Consider the following 23,001-nt stretch of genomic DNA (forward strand, 5'->3'; position numbering starts at 1 on the left):
AGCCTCTTGATTCTTAAATCATTCCCCCAGGTGTCCCAATGAGATAATGCCACGAGCTCCTCGAGCCCCGCTCAAACGGGCATAGGCGCCCGGCGAAGAAACGCAGCTAGCGTAACTATCTTACGAGCATCCTTGGTCGCAGCGAATGAGACGAGCAGCTGCTGAGATTGTTGCACCCCGCAAACCCAGCCGCAGAGGCGCAGCTACCGAGAGATATGTTCCAATCATCGAAGCACAAACCCCTCATTTCACACCAGATTGACCAGGGCATGGGAATTGCCTTGCAGCCTTGTGCGAAGGATGTAAGGCTTAGACAGCGTGGTCTTCTATTTCCATCGCCTGCTTGATTAGCACGAACGCATCAGTTCCAGTTATAAAGGAATCATGAACGACGCGAGAGAATCCAGGCTCCTTGTGCGAATGTATAGTTATGATGCTGAAGAAAGACTGCCACCCGGCAATGATGCACATGCGCTGGCTCATTTTCTGGCAGACGGCCTGGACAGCAGGGAGGCCGCCATAGATCCTTGGCGACGATTCTTTGAGCCTCCTGTTACGGATCAAGCGTCGAGGTAGGTGCTGAACTAAAGGCAACGCTTCTGATCTCTTTCGTCGGAAACTAACGGACTAATGAAATAGTAACCACATCACAAAGGTCCTCGCTGTTGAAACAGCACAACTTCGCGAGAAATGGCTGGCCTTCCGAGACTCCTGTCCGACCTTGGACCTGTTGGACCTGTCAACTTCGGAGCCAACAATGACGGGAGTCATTGGGACCGTCCACAAAATCCAAAAGATGTGGGATTCGAAGCGACAAAATGGCCGTCTAGCCAAGGCAAAAAAGCTTTTCCACAAGTTTTGTGGGACATTAAATTCGCATAAGATGTTGATGCAAATATTGCCTTCAGGCAATGAATATGTCTCCATTTTCACAGGGACTCTCAACGTAGTCATTCAGGTGCGACCAACTCAAAAACTTTGGAAGCTCTATGCCGGAGCCTGCGATAACCAAGAAGGATAGGCGAGTGCCAACCACGAAAAAGTAGCAGAAGGACTCTCTGATGCGCTTTGCACCATTGGCGAGTATGTCAGTGACTGCGCTACTGATAGAGAGCTATTCGAAACAGAAGACATGCAGAAGCTCATTGCCGACCTTTACGCTCACATTTTTCTCCTTTTGACCAGTGTCATGGACTGGATGATGAAGAAACGGCGCAAACGACTACTCGACTCGTTTAATGAAGATTTGCCCACCGTGTTCGAAAACGAGTTGGAGAAGATTAAGCGAGTTGCTGAACGGGTTCGCAACTTGGCTGCGCAGAATTCCCGAGCCGAGGCGCGGTCTGCGAGATTGACACTGGAGGAGACTGCAAGGGATATTCGCGTTGGTCTCGAAGGGGAGAGACGACACCAGGCCGAGATGAAACATTATGCTGAAAGCATACTCCGAGAGCAAACCAGGTCCTCGAATCTCTGGACTGTTGACAAACAGCAGCAACTTGTCGAGAGCATTGTGGGTTTGTTGGAAGAGCGCGCTATGGGGTGGCTTGAAACCTTCCGCACTCCCCAAAATCCCTCACAGTTCTTCAACGCAGCCACAACGTTCTCACTTATGAGTTCACCCACACAAGGTATCTCAAGATTATTTTCTGCAGGTCCATGTGGCTTGTGAGCTGACATTTGTTATTTCTCAAGTCTCCAAATACACATCCGAAGAAGTATCCCTAAACTCGCGTCGTCTTGAAGATTACTTTCATAGAGACCGGCTTCGGCTACCTGCCGAGTCGTTCAATCCTATAATGGTTGAGCCTGAGGCTCTCAGACGTATTGGCGAGTGGGCAAAAGCTTCCTCGCCTAACATGTTGTGGCTTGAAGGACAGCCCATCCAAGCTGATGATTTTGACAACCCAATCACCATGATGGCAGCAAAGATCATTGGCTTGACGGAACAAACACGAATGCCCGTCATTTCATACTTTTGTGAGCTAAGAAGAGGCGAAAAGCTGCGTGAGGGCAACAGTACCAGAGAGGTGCAAGCAATCCTCTCGTTGGTCTACTCGCTAATACGACAGCTGATCGAACTGTTGCTGCCGGTTCTGGAAACAACCTCGGACTTGTCAGAAGAGCGATTCAACTCTTTAGATGGCACTCTCGGCAGTTGGAACATGGCTTTGTCTGTATTTATCGACCTCATGAAGACACTTCCCGGCCCGGTCTTTTGCATCATCGATGGGCTTCACTGGCTTAATGACAGGACTACCGACACATACCTAACCGAGCTCATCCGGATTCTGCGAGAAGACAAGTTAAAAGTGTTGCTTTCTACGACCGGGAGATCTCTGGTCTTGCGGGATGAGCTCTCAAGATCCGAGACACTCTACGTAGAAACGAGACAATCGCTCGGACATGGTTATGCGCTGGACCGGCAAGACATTGGTAGCCGTCGATAAAGTTTGGATTCTGTTCGTAAGTGAGGATATAGATTCGAAGTCTTCATAAGCTGCACAGAACGAGCATGAAATTGAGGCTTAGCCCCGCCGAAATAACAAGATTACGGTCCAATGTGATGGATGTACTTTTCAATGCCAAGGCATGGCTGTTTCTGCGCTGTGTTTCTTGGCCGCAATCTATTTCAACTGGGATCGAACGGATTGCCGACTTTCAGTGGACAACGTTTTCTCGCATGGGTATGAACTGCGTAATTAGGCTAGCTGCGGCTTTGCTTTCCGTGCTGAGATTAGTGGCGTGAACGAAGAGCAAGGGGGACGACGGAGTTGCATCAGCACAGGGAGGTCGCGCAGCTACGGAGTACTGAAGATACCAAGCTGGAGCGGTCCAGTAAGCGAGACCCAACGATTTAGCACCGGTAAAACGAGAGGCAATTCCTCAACCTCGAATAATGTGATTCTTCACCCTCTCCTATCGAACGGCACGATGCACACTTTCAACGTTGCATTGACATTAGCTTTGTCGGCATCTGTCTCACGCTTGGCGACAGCATCTCTCACAGGAAGATGCAATTCAACAAGCTTGCTGACGGTTCAAACATCCAATGGACCGATTACAGGCCATCCTGCCTCGAACAGCTCAGATGTGATTGAGTTTCTCGGCATCCCTTATGTTAAACCTCCCGTCGGCGACTTGCGATTTGATGCACCGCAGAGATTCACCGACAATGCGTCTTACGAAGCGGCTAAGTTTGGTTTCGACTGCCCGCTCTCGCCATCGCGCCGGGTCGACTATCCGGAAATGACGCCCCAGGCGCAGCAAATCATTGGGAATTTCGCCTCTGCTGCCGGAACCCCTCAGAGCGAGGACTGCCTGACATTAAACATCTGGTCAAAGGCAACCAAAAAGGCTCTGCTCGCCGGAAAGCCCGTCATTGTTTTTTTCTACGGTGGACGTATGTGTGTTGCGACGTGGCAATGAGGCCTCAACGTCCCAGTCGGAGCAATTCCATTCGCTGACCAAAGCACGTAGGATTCGCCATCGGCAACACCAACAGCCCATTCTATAACGGCAAGTATTTCGCGGAGGCCCAAGATGTTATCGTCATCACGGTCAACTATCGTATCAATATCTTTGGTTTCCCTGGCGCTCCGGGCCAGCCGCAGAACCTTGGCCTGCGGGACCAACGGGCGGCCGTGGAATGGGTCCGCGACAACATCGCCGGTTTCGGCGGCGACCCGGCCAAGATCACCATCGCAGGGCAGTCTTCGGGAGGCGTCTCTGTTGACTACTGGTCGTACGCTTACACGGAAGATCCCATTGTCAATGGCCTCATCGCTCCCTCTGGTAATGCGTTCAGCTTCCCACTCAACAGCCCTGAAGTACCCGAGCGAAACTGGAATACCGTTGTTGCGTCAGTCAACTGCACAAATGCCACAGATGTGATGGCTTGTATGCGCGCGCAGAAATGGGAGGACATAAAGGCCGCTGCCGCTGCCGTCCGACCGACGTCTAGCAGCAGTGTACTCCGAGCCATTCCACCGTTCTACCCGAGAGTCGACAACGAAACTGTTTTCCCCGACTACGTCGCCTTGACCAAGTCTGGAAGTTTTGCCAAGCTAGTAAGTTTCCTTCAATGTCGTAATGAGAGAGTAATTGATACATAATCCCAAGCCCATTCTCTTTGGAAACAACCAGAACGAGGACGGCTACTACAGAATACCCGCCTATGGTAACGGCGTTGTTCCGTCCCAGGAGCAGGTGGCATCGTTCCTTCTTGAATCTTTCACCTGTCCCAATTCCTACCAAGGGCTGGCGCGTCTTGCGCAAAACATACCGGCATGGATCTACCGTTACTTCGGCGACTGGGAAAACACACGTCTGTTTCCCACCAGCGGCGCTTATCACGGCGTCGACTTGCACATGATATTCGGGGCTTCCGAGGATGTGAGCGGTTTGGCGACTTCGGAGCCCCAAAAACGAACTACTGTACTCATGCAACAAGCATGGGCGGCATTCGCCAACGATCCAGCCAACGGGTTGACCTCCGTCCTAGGCTGGCCAAAATTTGACCCGAGCGAGGAGTCGCTAGCCCTGCTGGCTGTCGGCAACGACCCTAAACCGCGGTTTGTGAAGCCTGATACATACGATGCACCGTGCTCTACAATTACCATGGGAGCTTTGGCAACGCCGGCGCCTGCTTGAGGGGAATTCGGGTATCAGCCCGACGGAGGAGGTGTCTTTGGATTGATAACCACCCGCCTCGAGTAATTGAAAGTGGGAATTTCATCATGCCAGAAAGTGCATTATTAGTTGTGCCCATATTGTTTAAATCATCTAAGTCAAAATGCCAAAGTAGATTATTATGCAGTCAACGTTTTGAGTGAGAATCACTTGTTAGTGCAGCCTTAGACTACACGTGAATAGTTCGGCTCATAGTGGTGAACACTTGGTATTAACCTTGCTGCGATATCTGTTCATGGCATTAAATGCTTACACATAGAGAACCAGAACATGAGCAACTTCAAATCAGCGCTATAAACCCCCAAGACATTCCATTCGTCGACATTTCCGAGCTTCAAGCGTCTGCTTAGTAGACGTAGAAGTTGCTCGCATTGGGATCCGCCTCTCTCTTCTTGCGGTTGGTGCGAATCAGAGCCCACTTCAATCCCCAAGCGCAAATAACAACACCAATAGAGAAGCCAATGCTAGCAGTCATAGCAGTAACATAGCGCGGTTGGTCAGAATCGGGCCAGAGATACGGCGTGTAGATGCTGGCCGCGTTTCCGAGAGTGTTTGCCATGGCGATCGCAACAGCCTTCTTTTCGTCGGTTTGGCCGAGGACGGAAGAGGTCCATCCAAGAATAAGGTTGTTGACACCGTAGGTAGCCCCCACAAAAAGCATGATACCGGTGTAACGGACACCCATGTTGAGGGATGCGACCGACATGACGAAGCCGACGCAGACAACGAGCTTGCTGAGCGTGATGTGCCACGTACGCTCGTTGTATCTTCCGGACGACCAGGGTACCAAGACACTGAAAAAGGCAGAGAAGAGGTAGGGCGGGCAGGTAAGGACGAGAGTGATGGTGGTGTTGAACTTGAGCGTCTTGACCACGCTGGGGAGGAAGTTCTTGAAACCGTTGGCGGACAAGTGGAGGTTGTCCATGAGACAGAAGACCCAAGTGCGCCAATCCGTGCAGGCCTCACGAAGACCCTTCCACACACTGGTGCCCTCGCGGCGATCGGTAGTATCGTTGTAAATACGGGTGTGTGCCAGCTGACGCTCCTCCTCGGTCAACCAGCGTGTCTTGAGGGGGCTGTCGGGCAGGAGGAAGAAGGCGAAGAGGGCGACAAGAATGGAGATGGCTCCCTGGATGATAAAGAGCCTATGGGATCGGTGTTAGTGATGTCATCAAGGCTCCCGGGCCACTTTTCGAGAAGTAGCCGCTTAGCTGTTTTGACGTCTAACATACCATTGCCATCCGGCGAGCCCTCGAAGACCGCCCATACCAGAGAAGATGGGTGCAGCAATGAGGCCAGAGAAGGCACTAGCAGCCATGTTGCCAGTGTAGAAAATAGCCATGCGGGTTGAGATCTCCTTGCGGGTGTAGAACATGCTAAGCATGTAAAGAGCTCCGGGATAGAACTGATTTGGGGCGTTAGATGTTTGATTTCATGCGACTTGTTAAATCATGACTTACAGGAGCTTCAGTAATGCCGAGAAGGAAGCGGCAAGCAAGCATCGTTCCGAAGTCGTGGCACTTGTAGGTCAACAGACTGACAATAGACCAGGCCAACATGAAACCTTGACAACATGTCAGTATACGGATCTTCACTTGTGCTAAGACCCGCCAGGTGTCATAAGATACTCACCAGCCATGTAGTATGAAGGGCGAACTCGGTTGAGGATCATGTTGGAGGGAACCTGTCCGCAAAGGTATCCGACAAAGAGAATGGACACGCAGGTGTTGTATTGGTTGCCTTTGAGTTTGAGGTCATCGACCAAGCTGTCCAGCTTTCCGTTGATCATCGCATTTCTGTCGAGGAAGTTGAGGAAGTACATCACCCAGAGGATGGGCTGTTACGTTTTGCGTCAGTTGCATATTCCTTTCTAGGACCTGCCGGCTCAGACATACCAGCATGTACCAATCAATCTTCTTCACCAGCGCAATCTCTTTGGGGTCGGTCTTGGTGTGGGCGCCGAACTCATCCACCTTCTCAATGATGGGCTGCTTCATGAGAGCTGGGTCGTCGGTGGTCAACACGTGCTCCATCTGGTTGACGGCAACCTTATCCTGAGGGGACTCGGGCCTGTCGTTGTTATTGGTGGTTATCGCCATCTTTGCTTTATCTGCCGGGCGTGTTTCGGCGGTTGTTGGAAAAAGCTAAGGACTCGACAAAGTGACTGCCTATGAGGTGACAGTGGAATTAGCCGAGGTTGGACAGATTTCCAGCCGTGCTTCAAAGCGTGGAGTGGCAGATGTTCCCTGAGGTCGCAGGATGAAGGGGCGAGGTCAAATTATAGCTCGAGGAAGCTCACGTATTTATCTATCCCACCCCCGAATTCACGTCAGTTCGCAGCTATTTCGATGGGTCGACGAGAGCGGAGATAGATGAGCATAATTGGTGGAGAAGAGGCCTATCCCCATGGGGTAGATGGGTTCGACGGCTTTTCCGCCTGTGCGGAGTGCGGGGAAGGGGGACCAGCCAAGACTTTCTCCCATATCCTAACCAGAGCTTGCATATTTAGTCTAGGGCCCTCCGCGGCTGGGCAGTCTTGTCTGGGCACTATCGCCTAGTGCCGAACGCCTCTGGCCTTACGAAGGCCAAGTTCAGGCCAAGGCAAAAGCCGAGTTCTCGATGCCATCGCACGAGTTCGCTGGCGGTCGCCACCATTCCTGCTTTGCCCTACTCTTATATTGACACTCCAAGTACTCCATGCTTGCTTGCAGCGAGCCTGCTCATTTTGGCGGCTTGTCCTTTCAGGCTTCTTGATTACGAGATTACAATCTGTTTCTATCGATCATCATAATCCCACCTGCGCGAGGTTGGCACTGGTCGCGATATGCCATACGGGGGGAGTGCAACGCCATGATGGTCCCCTGTCGCTACCCGCCACCCCAAGTCCCCCATTTTTGGCGTCGGCATCCTTTGAGACACATGTTCTCCATTGCACCCCCATGGCCTGTGCCGGCGCGCCAAGGTCATCACGGAAAAGGGGCCACGGAAAACCACCTGGCATCGGAAATGGCTCGTTTCCAGGTTTCTTTGAACTATTGGCCGTCGATCATCAGCCACACCATGGCACCAAGAGCTGCAAATGAGCTTATTTGAATGGATGGTGTTGAAAGGCTGTCGGAAAACACCAGACCGTCCTGGAATCAAGAGAGAACGAATGGGATGACATCCTTCTGTGCTCTGGACTAGCTGCTTGCCAGGGCCCGTAATCACACGTCTATGGAGCTCGAGATGCGCTTAAACTATTGTGACTTTGTGTAAATGCATGCAGGATGCTGACCCACGAGCATTCCCCTCCTCAGTATCCTGCATGCGGCACCCTGACTAAAGCTCCTCTCCATGGCGGAGTGCCGCTGAACAGGCCGCTCCACTACAGCTGGCGTTGCCTCCTATCAACACGAACATTTCCGCATTCCTGAGATTATCTCGACCCCAGACCCAGAATTCGCACGAGGCGCTCCAGTTGCAGGCCTGTCTTCTCTGGTCACCAGGCCAGGGTGTCGTTGCAGGGAGGAGTATGGGGCGTCCCCTCACCGACCTCCTCAACAAGGTTGCAATGCGGAGTGACATGGCGTGGCTCCCCGCAGGATCCATAGGCCATCAGCTGCTGTCGGTCTCTGTTACCGAAGTTGGCGGCATTCCCCAGGAACTGCTGCCAGAATCTCGCAGGACCCGAGGAGGTGTCTGCCGTTGTCGCAACTGAACGTGGAGAAATATTTCTTTAAGGGACATGAGATCGGCATTGCTCTGTGCTAGCCAAGAGAGGGGAAGACATCTTTCACGAGGTATCATGCCATTGTGGTGCAGGCTGGGGTAAGTGACATGGGATACTGTAATTGTACTGGCCGTGAAGGATGCCTGCCAAGCCACGCATCTGTGGTGTCGCTCATCTCTTGTGACCTCTTGGCTGTTATGAACCTGATAACTCCGTAAAGCCGCGAGGCTTGACCTTCGCTTGGTCGCAGCCCACCTTGCCTGTCTCGTCATTCCATCCCGTACTTTCTCGCTACGGACGCCAAGGTGTAGCCCAGTGGTCCCAAGGAGATGGTTCCCGCACACCCTTCAGCTTGCTTTTTCATGGTATGCTGGCCGCCACATCAGGGCTCTCACTCGAGCGGACGGCTAAGTGAGAGCTTGGGCCGATGTGGCTTCGGAAAAGCCTCCTCAACACAACAGATATCCTCTTGGCGCTGAATGGGTGCTACAATGCTTTTCCTAATCGCCGCTGCCAGTCTTCGGAGTTATTCAGTCATCTTCATCTCCGGAGTAGCTGCCAAGCCTATATCGAACATCATGACCTGAGCCGTTAGAGATCTGTAATTGCCCTATTTGTGGAAGAATCGGGAAGTCGGGCGTTTCGGGCTGATAGTCAAACGGCAACGAGGCAGTAACCGTGCGCCACCGGCTTGCGCCCAGCCAAAAGAGTAACCTCTGATTCAAAAGATACGGCCTTGTCGTCTATCAGTCGCAATGACAAGATACCGCGCGACTGTCCAGCCGGGCCCTTCGTCCCAAGGTCTTGCTAAATCCTAGCATGGAGCGGGTCAAACTGTCGAGGATTGTTCGCGGGAAACTTGTTCGCAAAAAGTATCCTTCTCTATTCCTCTTCGACGTAAACCACTAATCGATTCGAGTGTGCTCATTGACAAGTTCGTTTTTGGAGTCCGTTCTAGTAATATTATCTGGTTCCACTAGGAAAATCCAACAATGCGCTGGTTGTATCAACTCTAGGAACAAACCCCCCTCCCCCAAAAAAACAGAAAAGAAAAAAAGTTCGCATCATTGGAGGCATTAAAGTAGTCGAGGACCAAAATGTCACCGATGACAGCTGATACAGCATATGCCTTCCCAATTAAGCGGGCGTGCTTCGAACAGTGACCACGTAAGGTCGGACAGGACCGTGTGTGTCTTTAAGAAGGGGCGTAACTTGGCTAAAACTCTTCGGGTAGTTGGGGATACCGCAATGCCGCAGTGAAAATGAAGCCAAATGGATGCACAATTAAGATCCATCCCGTCTTATTAGTTCACCTCGCTCTTGTTAAGATGCCGAAACAACACCTCAGTATCCTCTTTTAGCTGACTTTAGCCTGGGGCATTTCCACATTTACGGCGAGTAGTAGTATGCAACAACGGTCGCGAAGGCCGCGAAGACACTTGGAGGACTCCAGCAGTGAGAGGTCTGCCACAAAATGCCGCCACTATATTACTCAGGTGCGGCCGGGTCACCCGCCACCCTAAAGTGGCGTGACTCGAGTGAGCAGGCTGGGCAGGCTGGGCACCTTTACAGGATAAGTAAGCTCGGAATTTTGATTTCTAATCCGCATCTCTTCTTTACTCCTGTTTATATGTAATGACTAGCAACGAGTGACAGTAGCAAATACGGCTTCACGACCTGCTGGGAGCATATTAGGACTAGGACGTACCCTACAAACACCCCACCCAGCGGCAAGAACAGGATACACACGCACTGAAAAAAGGAACTAGCGGGACTTTGGCGGAACAGAAGAGCTAAAGCATAAGTTGTGTAAAGAGGAAAGATCTATAAGCGCCGAGGTGAGTACTAAGAGGGCCAATACACAAGTTGCAAGTGTTTATAAAAATATTATGAAGGCTTATAAATACAGCTTCTATAACTACCAAGGAAACTGTGAGGAGTTTAGACTTGGACATAATATTAGCTCGAGTACGTGAGTGTTCTTCGGATGAACATGTTTCCTGTGGTACTGATCAATACCAAGCACGCTTATGCACAAGGACTATGGTGCTCCCCAACATCACAACAAGTATCTCTTGCCGAAATCTCCAACCTTATCCCCAATGGCTTGAGTGTTGAAAATAACGAGCCATGCCGGGGGTCCACGACCGTGGTTTCTATTAGGTTGAGAATATTATACCTATATTGTATTAAGTAATAGGGCCGCAGATCCTGCCTGTGTACGTGCTTTTCCCGCGGCAATGGTGCAATGGTGGCGGTTGTCGGGCTATGTAATGAGTATGGGGCCAGGGTAACATCCTACCAGCATCTGCTTCTGTCAGAACGATGCTTGATATAACCGGCGTCTCGCATCACTGGCGGCGGTCATCGGGCTATGTGAGCGAGAGCAATATCCTTTTAAGGAAGCCCCCCCCGAAGCTGCCCGTGTCGGGATGAAGCTCGATGAGCCGGCAACTCGCATCAATGTTGTCGGAATCGCGAACGAGAGCACCGAAACTAAGATTGATATAGCCAGACTTGGCTCTTCCGCAGCTCGCTGCATCTCTTTGGCGACTTGTCTACATACCCCGTGCGGAGGTGATTGGCGGGACATTGACCAACTACCCCACAAGCCTGGTGGACATTCAATTCTGAGAAAGGTCGCTCTCATACTAGTGCCTTGTGAAGTTGAAGTGGGGTTTCCACGGCTTTGAAGTTCTTCGAAGAGAATGGGCGTCTGGCCCGGGTTTGTATAAGAGAGCAGGCTCAAGCTGCTGCGGTAAGTGATAGACAGCAAAATCGCTCCCTGGTATCGGTACCCCAATCGCCAGTCTTGCGCCATACATTGCCAACAAAGTCTATGAAGTACTAGTTCGGCATGCTTTCTCAAGTCCGACTTGGAGTCGTAGCCGCCTTGGGAGTGATGCTCCCGGGCATCTTGGGCACAGACGATATTGGCTTTGGTCATGGCGTGGTCGATGTCAAGACCAAAAACTGGGACATCAAGATCGTCAAGGACTCCGGTACGCTCGCCTCGCTGAAGCCAGTAAATAGCGACTTCGACTTCCTCCCATACGAGTACATGCTCAATGGCATGCGCCTCGAGAATGGCTCGTACCACTGGGGCGACATCAACATCCGATATCGCGATGCTCTCAGCGCCACCTGGTCCACTAGCAGCTCGGCGGCTCAACGCAAACCTGTCATCAACCTCAACTCCAGCCAACTAGTGGCGTCCGATATGTCTCCAACAATACCGCTCGGGCCTCTCAATATAACTCGGGAATGGATAGAAGTGGCGGGGGATCTTGGGCTCCAGTTTACCATTCAAAATTCTGGCAACACGACCATTGAGCTAGGAAGCCTAGGCTTCCCGGCGGCTGTCAACAGCATCTTCACTAACAGAAACTCCTCTACCGTCTACGGCGGATGTTCGCTCATGGATCCTTACGTGGGACTCGACGGTGGCCACCTGCGTGTGACGCCGCTAAAAGGTACGGGCCCTGCGTTGGTCGTGGTGCCGCTTGACGGTACTCCGTTGGAAGGGTACCGTTTCCTCGAGGAAACATATCGCGAAGGTACCAGAATCCAGAGAAACACGTGGGAGGGGTTCTTTGAGTGGCAGGTTTACACGAAGGCCTACGCTGAAAAGGAGTGGAAAAATGCACAGCCTTGGAATTTGCCGACGTCATTGGCTCTCCAACCTGGCGAGTCCCGCCGGTGGGGTGTGCGGTTCGCCCTGGTCAAAGATGGTGTGCCGAACATCGACGCGGTTGTCCGGGAGACTGGCACTCCCACGGCCCTCTCCGTGCCAGGCTACATTCTTCCCCGCGACCTGCCTGCAAAGCTAGCCTTGCAGTACAAGCATGACATCGAGTCAGTATTGGTTGCGCCCTTTGGAGCGCTCGACGTCCTTCCGCAGGGCAATAAGACGTATACGATACGGCCTTCGGATTCTGCCTGGGGCCGAGTGCGACTTACCATCAAGTACCAAGACGGAAAACTGCAGACAATCCACTACTACATAACCAAACCCGCATCGGAGGCCGTTTCTGATCTGGGCCGGTTTCTAGCCAATGAGTCCTGGTATACCGACCTGTCAGACCCGTTCGGTCGTGCTCCATCTCCGATGGGGTTCGACGGCGAGAAGAAGGCCATCGTGGTGCAGGAAAGTCGGGTCATGGTCGCCGGCCTAAGCGATGAAGCCGGGGCGGGCTCGTACGCATCCCTCGCCATAAAGCAAGCATTCCAGCCCAACGCCGACGAGATCTCCAAGCTGGAGACATTTGTCGACAAGGTCCTGTATGGAGTCGTACAGAACAAGGACTACACAGTGAAACGCGGCGTGTTCTGGTACGAGCCCAGCATCTTCCCAAACTACACTTACGACCCGAGCATCAACTGGTCCAGAAACCCACCCAGGAAGGCTTACGGGGACGAGATCGACCGCGCTTACAACTACGTCTGGCCCGCGGCGTGCTACTGGGCGTTGTATCGCGCTGGTAGGTCACACAACGGCGTGCTGAAGCTGCAATCCTGGGAATGGTACCTCAACCAGGCATACCTTACTGTCGTGCGCGGCATGCAACCAGACATCGGGTTCGCCGACCAGGGTCTCATGGGCGAGACGGTCTTTGGGGAGATATTGTCCGATCTTACAAGGGAAGGGAAAACAGAGGAGGCCGCCCAGCTGACGGCAATCATGCGGAAGCGCCTGGACAAGTGGCTGAACACGGAGTGGCCATTCGGCAGCGAGCAGGCGTGGGATTCGACCGGGCAGGAAGGCGTGTACTATTGGGCGACGTGAGTCTTTGCTCCTGTCCGTTGCTTCGTTGTTGTCGCATATACTGACTGCTGAATTCGATCACTGGACAGATACTTTGGCGAGACGGCCCTGGCTCGTAAAACGATCAACGCCGTCACAGGCTACATGCCAACAGTCCCACACTGGGCGTACAATGGGAATGCGCGGCGATACTGGGATTTTACGTAAGTTACACACCCATACAACTCTGAAGGAATCACAGACCTTGCTTACAGAGGACCGAAAAAAAAGTGTCGGCGGAAAAACGAAGGTCGTAGAGCGTCAAATCCACCACTACGGCTCCGGTCTCAACGCATTGACTATGCTCGCTTCATATCGTAACGACCCTGCCAAGTCATATCTACTCCGCGTCGGCTACGCTGGCACTACCGGGCCCCTGTCCAACATCCACCAGAACGGGTGGGCTTCGTGCGCTATGCACGCGTGGCCACAGAACCTCTACTGGGACGGCTATAGCGGCGATTACGGCCCCAACTTTGTTGGCCTGGCACTTGGATCGGGTACATATCTTGCCGAGGACGCCGATATGGGACTTGTGGCATACGGTGGCATACTCACACAGGTGGGCCAGTTGGCTATCGTCGATGTCCGAGACGCCGTCCGCCAGAAAGTATTCATCGGTCCTATCGGACTTGAGATCAAAATTGATGCCGGCATCATCAAAAGCTTCACCTACGACCGGTCAAACAACCGTGTATCGGTGAAGCTCGTTGAGCGTCCAGGCGCTCCGAAGGCCGGTTCTAGTGTGATGTGGTTGTCGGAACCGAGTTTGGCCAAGAGCAAAAGAGATACAGCTTTTAAAATCAAAGGGGAAGGAGCGAGACTGGGACAAGAGCGCCAGGGAACAAAAATACCTCTATCATCAGAAGATGTAGAAGTCACTATTGACTAGGCATAAAGAATATGACCTCTCAATGGCAATTGATTGGCTAGCGGGCATGGCGCTTTTGACACCCAGATATTGCGCTAACGGAGGCATCACGACTCTTTGGTTCCTGGACGATGAAATTGTCGGGACGCACGTCCTTGTTGAGTATGTCGTTGTCTCCCAGAACGCGAGCGATCCGCACAGCTTGGTTCAAGATATCTTGCCAACTGCTAGACGGTGCACGGGTTTCAAGCTCCGAGAGTTTGAAGCCCGGTATGTGCTGCAGCAGGATACCTCTGACCTGGGAGCGCTCTCGGCAACAGTCGTGGACGCCTTTGGGGGCCGTAGCCAACACGACGGGCATAAGCAGGCGCGGCACTAGCTTTCCTTGGAAGCCGCCGAGCTTTTCGAAGGCTGCAGTCTCGGAGCGGTACATTTGGAGGCTCCGGCTGGGCAGGAATGCCTCGTTCTGGTCTGCATCCCACTCGTCAGTGTCCTCCCTGAACGAGTCGTCATCGCGGATCCGTTGTAAAAAGCCCTCGAGGCCGCCGCTCAGCATGACTTTGCATGCTCTGCTTCCAAATTATGGCTCCATTCATTTACTTCATGGTCATGGCGGAGCTGCTGGGCGAATCGCCAGTCATACAGCTTCAGTAAGACCGTCTGGGCGTTCGGCTCGGCGGATCCATCCAGGATTTCGGCAACCAGGCCGCAAGAGAGATTTCAGGGCTAGTGCAAATACGTGATCCTCAGCTTAATGGTAGGCGAGCCGGCCACGCGCTGCTCTGGATCACAGCGCAGCGTAAGCACCTGTCCTGCTTCGTAGGGTGCAGGCGGGATCAACTGCACTTCCGGGGAGGCCATAGTGTGCCACCGCCCAGCTGCAAAACTGCAAAGGCGAATAGGTCGAGCTTGACAGACATCCAGCTCTGTAAAGACGGTTGCATCTCTTGCAGAAGGCTGGAATATTCTTTAAGAACATGGCCCAGAACGCAGGCTCACAACTGTTGCAACTCCAAGAACGGCGGGATGCACATATGACTCAGCACTGCTTACCTCGACGCGTTATGCATTTATCTCACCTTCCCCCCTCCACAGGCTTGAATATGTCTACTCTACGACGAACTGCAAATAAGACATGCTTACATGACCGCGACAGACAGGAATTGCGTCGTTGCTGGGAAATTCCACGCATCGCAAAGGAGGAAAACCTACCAATTGCAGCCAATCACACAACGGCAAGATGGCCGAGCGGTCTAAGGCGCTAGCTTCAGGTGCTAGTCTAGTAATAGGCGTGGGTTCGAATCCCACTCTTGTCACAAGGAGCTGTTATCAGCACATTTATTTTGTCATTTTTGGTAAACTGGCAGACCAATTCAGACTCCTGCGCTGAATGCGGTATCCCCGGCCTTGAGCAGGCGGTTGGTCTCATCGACAGAGAAAGAGGCATCGTTCTTTTACCGTTGTATGATGACGATGCCAAGCGAATCGGACAAGGTCAGGCTCGTGGAAGATGCCGACTCAAACTAGACGGAGTAGCGCATGGTAGAGCTGTCCTTTTCTATCGTCGCATCATCATGTTCATCGCCATTCACGTCGAAATTGGGGCCAAGCGGGCTAAACCCAGTCGAGCGACAGTGTCCTCGGCAACCAAATCAACACGGCTGTTTGAAAGGGCGGCAGATATTTGTGGATTAGACGGGGCATCATCAGAAGCGCATGTCCAAGGGGTGCGTCGCGATGCTGCGAGTCGTGGACCGGCCTTTTGTGAATAGTAATCAAGACCGTGCGAACCCCCCTCGGCATCCCGAACCCAGAACTTCCACGCAGCGGGCGCACGACGCGCCCCGGGAGGTCTTATGTCACGCCTCCGAAGCGTCACCGGTTGAGTAATCAACCCTGAACTCCTTCGACTTTTCCCCCAGCGTCTGGCCCGATGAATGATGGTTCCTCCTCCCCCAACCGACCGCACCCAGTTGTTGGCTCTTCACCACGCCAGCCTTTGAAGGAACTCGAGACCACCCCTCTTTTTTTTTTTTCGTTTTTCCACTATTCCATCCCGCTTCGGGGGGAAGGCTCGATTGATACCGGCGCCGGGCGTGCGTATACCGCGTCCCTTCGGAAGACTTACATCACTTGAACGCTCCTTGACGGCATAGACCCGCGGCTCGCAATGGACGGCCAGAGGGCCCAGCCCACGCAAAAACTGCCTCGGCGGAGACCGCCAGTCTCCGGCCGTGGTGCAGACGGCGATGAGGCGCTGAAGGTATACCAACCACCCGCTAAACCGTCCCGGATATCCGGCCCTCCCTACCCACTCCTGCCGGCCAGGACGCCGGAGACCACCCCTGCCCCCCCTCCCCAGCAGAGAAGACAGAAGGCTGACGCCGGGGCAAGATCCGCCGGGAACGCAACCGCGAGGCGCAGCACGTATTCCGCAAGCGCCGGCAGGCGGAGGAGGCGGCGCAGCGGCAGCGGCTGCGGGCGCTGGAGAAGGTGGTCGAGGACATGAGCATGCTCTTCGTCGGCCTCTTCGACGAGGTGATGGGCGACGAGGGCATCCGCGACCACCGCCGGGACCTCCTCGCCGTATTCCAGGACTCGGCGCTGCGGCTGGTGAGGCTGGTGCGGCCGGTCGTCGACGCCAACGACGGCGGCACGGGTCCTTCCGCCGCCGAGACGCCGCAGGACGGAGGCCGGCTCATCACCGAGTCGCCGGCGAGCTCCGGGACGCTCGAAAGCCAGCAGGTCCTCGCCGCCCAGGGTGATTCCCCCGCCGCCGCCGCCGACGACAGAAGCCCGGCGTGCGACTTGCCCGCCGACACGACGCGCCCGCCGGGCCACGCAAGAGCCACGTTACCCGACGTGAAGACGACGTTTATCTACAACTGGATGCCGACGCAGGAAGCACGGCATCCGGCGACGGTCACTTGGACCCTGGACTCCTTTTGCGTCCAGCTCCTGGAGGCCACCCTATCGCAGGCGTGCCTGGTCCTCGCGGGCCAGCTCCCCGTGCCGCCCGAGGAGCTCGACCGCGCCTTCGGCGCGATCCTGCGGCACCGCACGAGGGAGCAGCTGCTCGCCTACCTGCGCTGGCTGCTCGGCTCGGACCTGCGCCAGAAGCACATCGCGGCGGGCGTGGCCCCCTCCCTGTTCCTCCGGACGTCGCCGCCGTCGCCGCCGTACCTGGACGCCTACGGCTTGGAAAGCAACGTCTGCGGCGACCCCGGCGCGCACGGCGTGCCGCCGGGCTTCCTCACGGCGGCGGGGGTCCAGGACCAGCTCCGGGGGCTCGGGGCCAAGGTGCTGGGCCCGGACGCGCTGGAGCTCCGCATCAACGGCGGCACGCTGACGCTGCACATCAACGTGAGCGTCCTCATGTCCAAGCTCGCCGACTCGGCCATCTGCTCCACGACGGGGCCGGCGTACTCGCAGAGCAGCTTCTCCCAGGCCGTGGAGGCGTCCCTGATGTCGGTCTACGACGAGAGCAACGCCGCCACGGCGTAGGCGGCTGCCGCGAGGTGCGGTTGGTCTGCCAAAGGGGCCGGGTTTGGGTATCCCCAGCGGAGTAGGGATGGTTTTTTTGATTTGGATCGGCAGGGATTGCCAGGTTGGCTCACATTGGACTTAGCGATTGTATTAATGAATGAATAAGAAGACAGACAATGAGACGACATAAACTTTCAAGAAATTAGAAAACAAGCCAACTGATGGCGGCAGCACGGCAAGAAATGTTGGGGGCCAGAGGCCATCCTTTTACGGCATCCGAGCTGTCTTCAATTGGACCTCATTCAGTGAGACGGCCGAATACAGGGCCCACCACCACCGCTTCGGTCATCTCACTTGTCTGCACAGTCACTCGAATGGAGATAACGAACCGACAGACAGTCTTCACAAAGCCTGAAAGGGAGAGCGCCCGCAGACACTGAGGATCCCCGGTCGCCCGCGCACTCGAGAAGGCCCGATCACAACAGAGGACGAGAGGGGAAATGGCAAGCGAAGAGAAAAAGGAAATGGCGGTAAGAAAACAATTGAAACACTCGTCCCGGGTGTGCATGCCGGTCTCCGGGTGATTGTGGTCTCGTTGGAGCAAGGCGGCGGGCGAGTTGATGTGCGAATCCTGCGATGGCGAGGGGGGGAGGGAGGAGGCTCAAATTGCGAAGGAATGCGACAGAATGCCGTCAAGTGCGATCAAGTGCGATAAAGTGCGATCAAGTGCGATGGAGGGCACGGCGGAAGAGCGCGACGACGCTCTCATTCGCCGGTTGTGCCCTTGCAAGTGCCCGCCCCCGTCGTGCGTCGCACTTCTCCCACATCCCAAGTGCGATGGCCAACCATCGTTCGACAAGGAAGGGCGGGGAGCGGCCTCGGCAGCGGGTCGCGCGTGTAAGGGGGACGGGGTCATCCTGATCAGAAGAGAGTAATACTTTTACCTTGTGAGATCCCGACGCGCAGACGCTCGTCTGACCCGTGTGATTTGAATCTGGATTCTGAGTCGTAGTCCGCTTGAATCGAGCCCGAACAAGAAAAAACAGGATCCCATCAGCTCACCTTCAGTCTCTCCGTCCCCGAAACCCGTAATGAGCGCCATGCCAGAGAACGAGCATGCGGCGGGCGATGCCCAGCCGTCCGCAGACGCACCATCCCCGCAAATGCATCCACCAGAGCCGGCCGGGTTCCCGCCCGTTCCGCACACGCAACACGATCCGCCGGCGGACGACGACGCCGGGGTGGCAGGCGAAGGATCCGCCAAGAGGAAGAAGACGCCGAGGAAACTGGACAGCGAGAAGTGCCAGCTATGCAGGCAACACAAACTAAAGGTAAAGAGACTACGTTTGCATCCCTCTTTGCCGCCGCCTCGCCAAAATGGCTTATTAATAAAAGAGGCATCTTGGAAGGAGGCGGAAAAGAATTGGCTTTCTCTCTCGAATGATCGCAGGCCACCCCTTTACTGACGGGGAGAACCTTCTTTAGTGCACCCCCCAGCCTCGCACGTGGCCTCAGAAGTGCGATCGATGTCTCGCCAAGAACCTCGACTGCTCGCCCGGCGAGGTCAAGCGAAGAGCCAGGCGGCAGCATGAGGGCATGAGCGAGTCGGACAATGTCGCCGTCTTCCGTGGATCCGAGCCGTCGGTGGCGACGCCTCTCCGGCACCATCACGACACCACCCCTGACGCATGGGACTGCGAAGACTTGTAAGTCGCAAACATCGGCCCCCCTTCGCTCCTCCATTCGACTTCTTTCGGCTTCAAATATGAGGTTGAAGAGTTGAAAACAAAAGACAAATACCGATACAGTTGGCTGACGGCGGCGGCGGAACGCAGGATGGATATCCTCACGGCGGTGCAGCTCCTGAACAGCGAGTGCGAGATCCAGCACCAGCAGAGGATGTTCCTGACGCCCATCCTCGACTTCCAAAAGTCGTCCTTTGACAGCCCGTCCCGCCAGATCCAGATGCAGGTGCAGCTGCCATACGTCTCGAGCCTCCACCAGAGCCTGCCGCTCCTCAAAGACCGCCTGTCGCTCGCTTTCAAGGCGCGCCTCGGGTTCGAGGCGCCCTGTCTGGCGGAGCGCATCCTGCTCGAGACCGCCCTTTTCGACCTGTACGGCGAGCTGCCGGTACGTCCGACGGCAGTGGCGGCGGCGACAACAACGACGACGACGATAGGGAACCGCGGCGTCGCCAAAGAGTCGCTCATTAGGACGCGGCTGTGCAACCTCCTGTTCCGCTCGCGGTCCGGCCTCCTCGAGGCCGTCGCGCTGAGGGAGATGGTGTCGCTCTGCGCGAGCCTCGCCTCCAAGCTGCCGGCCCTGATGAAGAGACTGGGGCTGTACGAGTGGTCTTATGTCGACCAGGGCTTCGGGTCGGAGTGGGAGAAACTCCTCCCCTTCGCCGTAGTCGGCCGGCTCCTCTTCGACAGCCGCGAGATCTACCGCGGGCCGGGGAGCTACGCAAAGATATGGGCCCACGACATCATCACCAGAGAGGGCGCGGATGTCGCCGTCGACGCGTACCACCTCGCCTCCATCCCGCGCGACTCCTGGTCCCTGGACGACCTGGCCTTCCTGACGGACAACGTCGGCCTGGACCAGAAGGACAACCAGAGCCTCACACTGCTGCACGTGGCCATCCTGGACCGGAGGCCGGACGTCGTGCGGCGGCTCATCCAGGGCGGCGCCAGGGCGAGCCACAGGATCCGGGGGAAGCGGTTCTCGCTGTTCCACTTCGCGGCGGCGGTCGGGTACGAGGAGTCGTACAAGGAGCTGCACTCGCACCGGGACCTGGTCCAGGCGGAGGAGGTCCGCGATCGCAATGGCATGCTGCCGCTGCACATCGCGGCGCTGCGCGGGCACACGCGCATGGTGGAGGCCATCCTCTCGGCCAACTACGACAAGCCCGACTACGTCAACCGCGAAACGTCGAGCGCCGGGCAGACGGCGTTGCACCTGGCCATCGCCCGCTCGGAGAAGGACGAGACGGCCGTGTTCCTGGCCAGGTACCCCGGTGTCGACCTCCTTGTGGACCGCGAGGTGCGACAGACGGCGTTGCACGTGGCCGCGTCGCGCAAGAAGTACTCGCTCTTTTACATGTTCTTATGCGAGGCGCCGGGAGAGCTGGTGAACATGCAGAACGAGGACGGGGAGACGCCGCTGCATATACTGGCCCGCCACGGCGACCGCGGCCCAATAGAGGCGGCCTTGAGGGTGCCCTACATCCAGGCGGACCTGACGGCCGACGACGGCTTCACCCCCCTCATCAATGCCGTGATGGAGGCCGAGGCGGATGCGGTGCAGATCCTGGCCGGCCGCCCGGACGTGGACGTGTCGGCGCTGCGGCGGTCGCTGGAGCCGTTCGGGCAGTCTGCCATCCAGCACGCGAGGCAAGTGGTGGACGGCGGCGGCGTCCGTTCCGAGGAGTACGGCAAGATTCTGAGGTTCCTGCGAGACAACTTTGAAGAGCTGGCGGAGGACATTGACGCTTGCGACACGAGATCACAGGTATCGGCCGGAGAGGAGGACCACAGCTGATGGAAGGGGGGGCTTGTGGACATGTTCAAGCCGAGGTCGACGTTGACTTGGGACGAGGACGTGGCTGTGGTTGCATTGCAGATCAATGCCTTGGCTGAATTGTTTCCCAGCTCGTGCCTTTTTTTCATATTTTAAATAATTTGTTTACTAGGCACCCCCAGATTACATGGATAGGGGTATCTCTGCACGATGCGTCGCGGTCTGGTTGCAGTCATGAAACGGACAAATGTGAATAGCATCACGTGCTCTTCATCGGAGTCCCTGGCTGGCCATGTGTCCATGTGTCCGTACTCGGTGCATGGCATCTATCTGTAGGGGCATCCGTAGTAGTAGTACAGGTAGTAGTAGAGATGGGTTTCAATGGATTTGCCGCATAGTCGGGTCGGGTTACTGCGCCACCATTATTGCATGGTACAGATCCCGAGGACTGATAACATCGTGTTGAAGAGGGGGCCATATCGCAATGGCGACGAGACGCTATTCGCCAATGGACGAGGGAGGACAAAGGGCCCAAAGGAAAAGGAAAAGGCGCATAGGCCACAGCGGTTGACCCGACGGCGAGCAAGTAATGTCGCTTAAAATCAGGTTTCCCCGAGGCGGTGGTTGACTCGGACGGCGGGGATCGTGCCGGACGACCCTGCCTTGCAGTTCCACCGATGGGCCCTGGGGCGATGTAACGCCGAAAGCGAAAGTTCAGGAGGGGAGTGAGGGGGCTGCCGTACACGAAGAGACGGGTCTGGCGGATGGGAGTTGGCGACAAGGGTGTGTTTTGCGGTGGTGGTGGTGGTGCATTGTGTGCATTTTTCTTCTTCCTGGCACGAGCTCCCGTTGAAGATGGGCGATGAATGGGACGGGAACGCGCCAGTTGGTGTGCAAGCAATGCAATGCCATAATTGGCACAGAGAATACGCTACTGGAGAAGCCGTGGAGCGATCCAGGCGGGATCGACGCTGCGGGTGGGCAGTCCCAGGGCGAATTCGAGTCTGGAGTTCTGGAGTTTTGGGGTTTTGGGGTGTGGATGTGGATGTACCTATGTGGATGGTGTGCGTGTGTATGTTCGACAACGGGCCGAGAGACGGGTGAGTGAGATAATTGAGGTGAGGTGAGGTGAGATGAGGTGAGGTGAGGTGAGATGAGGTGAGGTGAGGTGAGTCGAAGGAGCCACAGCGACAGCCACCGCCACATGCAGCTCTCGGCCACGCAGGGGAAAAGCGCGGCCGTTGATACCTACCGGTGGTCAGTCAGGCACGAATACGATGCAGCAACTAACTATTCGTGCACTAGGTAATCTAATTAATTAGACTACAGCTGCAGGCGCAGGCAAAGGCAGGAGTGACAGTGACAGGCCGGGGATGTGGACTTGGCTCCCATGGCGGGCGGTTGAAGGAAAACCAAACAAAGGGCAGAACGGCATGAAACGGACGAAACGGGCGAGAAAAGAAACGACAAAGAAAGCGCGCAAAAAGGGAAAAGAAAAACTAAACCGCTGGGGGGAGAGCAGAGCAGCATGGCGAAATGCAAAAATGCGAAATGCAGCCGGCGCGGGTGGCAGAGGGCGGCGGGATGCTCCACCGGGCGTCCAGGTTCAGGTCTAGGTCCAGGAACAGGGCAAGAGCAGAGACGAAAGGCTCGGAGCAACGAGCAGGAAAAAGAAGCAACGTCCGGGGGGCGCGAGGGGGGCCACGGGGGGAAAAGGCAGGAGAGCACATGGCTCGACAAGGAAGGCGTCCAGTCTCGTTGGGTGCTGGTGCGCCGAGGGCGGGGCGGGTGGGGGCCAGCGGATGCTAGTGGGGAACTAGCTGACGCCATGTCCAGAAAGGGAAAGGATGGCCAGGGACTGGCAAGGGCTGGCGGGGTCTGGCAGGGAAGGCGACGAAGCATGAACCGGTCTTTCGG

At 55.5% G+C, this 23,001-nt stretch overlaps 6 protein-coding genes across 6 annotated transcripts; 4 read left to right on the forward strand and 2 right to left on the reverse strand.

The window, feature by feature from the left end:
- Window positions 1–1,132: 1,132 nt before the first annotated feature.
- On the forward strand, window positions 1,133–4,653 carry EsH8_I_000286 (Alpha/Beta hydrolase protein; the record flags this gene model as incomplete). Its single annotated transcript, XM_083267699.1, has 6 exons — window positions 1,133–1,542; window positions 1,596–1,655; window positions 1,760–1,980; window positions 3,068–3,403; window positions 3,481–4,070; window positions 4,123–4,653. The coding sequence occupies 6 exons, from the start codon at window positions 1,133–1,135 to the stop codon at window positions 4,651–4,653; spliced, it is 2,148 nt and encodes a 715-aa protein (XP_083118137.1).
- Window positions 4,654–5,038: 385 nt separating this feature from the next.
- EsH8_I_000287 (uncharacterized protein) lies at window positions 5,039–6,791 on the reverse strand (the record flags this gene model as incomplete). The annotated part of the gene is made up of 5 exons (XM_083267700.1): window positions 5,039–5,837; window positions 5,925–6,097; window positions 6,153–6,256; window positions 6,325–6,529; window positions 6,588–6,791. The coding sequence occupies 5 exons, from the start codon at window positions 6,789–6,791 to the stop codon at window positions 5,039–5,041; spliced, it is 1,485 nt and encodes a 494-aa protein (XP_083118138.1).
- Window positions 6,792–11,261: 4,470 nt separating this feature from the next.
- EsH8_I_000288 (uncharacterized protein) lies at window positions 11,262–14,100 on the forward strand (the record flags this gene model as incomplete). Its single annotated transcript, XM_083267701.1, has 3 exons — window positions 11,262–13,186; window positions 13,259–13,372; window positions 13,440–14,100. The coding sequence occupies 3 exons, from the start codon at window positions 11,262–11,264 to the stop codon at window positions 14,098–14,100; spliced, it is 2,700 nt and encodes an 899-aa protein (XP_083118139.1).
- A 37-nt stretch (window positions 14,101–14,137) lies between these two features.
- On the reverse strand, window positions 14,138–14,635 carry EsH8_I_000289 (uncharacterized protein; the record flags this gene model as incomplete). The annotated part of the gene is made up of 1 exon (XM_083267702.1): window positions 14,138–14,635. The coding sequence occupies one exon, from the start codon at window positions 14,633–14,635 to the stop codon at window positions 14,138–14,140; it is 498 nt and encodes a 165-aa protein (XP_083118140.1).
- A 1,614-nt stretch (window positions 14,636–16,249) lies between these two features.
- EsH8_I_000290 (bZIP transcription factor) lies at window positions 16,250–17,583 on the forward strand (the record flags this gene model as incomplete). Its single annotated transcript, XM_083267703.1, has 2 exons — window positions 16,250–16,342; window positions 16,474–17,583. 2 exons carry the CDS (start codon window positions 16,250–16,252, stop codon window positions 17,581–17,583), a joined length of 1,203 nt encoding a protein of 400 aa, XP_083118141.1.
- Window positions 17,584–18,656: 1,073 nt separating this feature from the next.
- On the forward strand, window positions 18,657–21,105 carry EsH8_I_000291 (ankyrin repeat domain-containing protein; the record flags this gene model as incomplete). Its single annotated transcript, XM_083267704.1, has 3 exons — window positions 18,657–18,806; window positions 19,051–19,271; window positions 19,374–21,105. The coding sequence occupies 3 exons, from the start codon at window positions 18,657–18,659 to the stop codon at window positions 21,103–21,105; spliced, it is 2,103 nt and encodes a 700-aa protein (XP_083118142.1).
- Window positions 21,106–23,001: the final 1,896 nt, after the last annotated feature.

The sequence above is a fragment of the Colletotrichum jinshuiense genome, chromosome 1, assembly GCF_051148585.1.
Source record: "Colletotrichum jinshuiense chromosome 1, complete sequence".
In the NCBI taxonomy this organism is placed as follows: domain Eukaryota; kingdom Fungi; phylum Ascomycota; class Sordariomycetes; order Glomerellales; family Glomerellaceae; genus Colletotrichum; species Colletotrichum jinshuiense.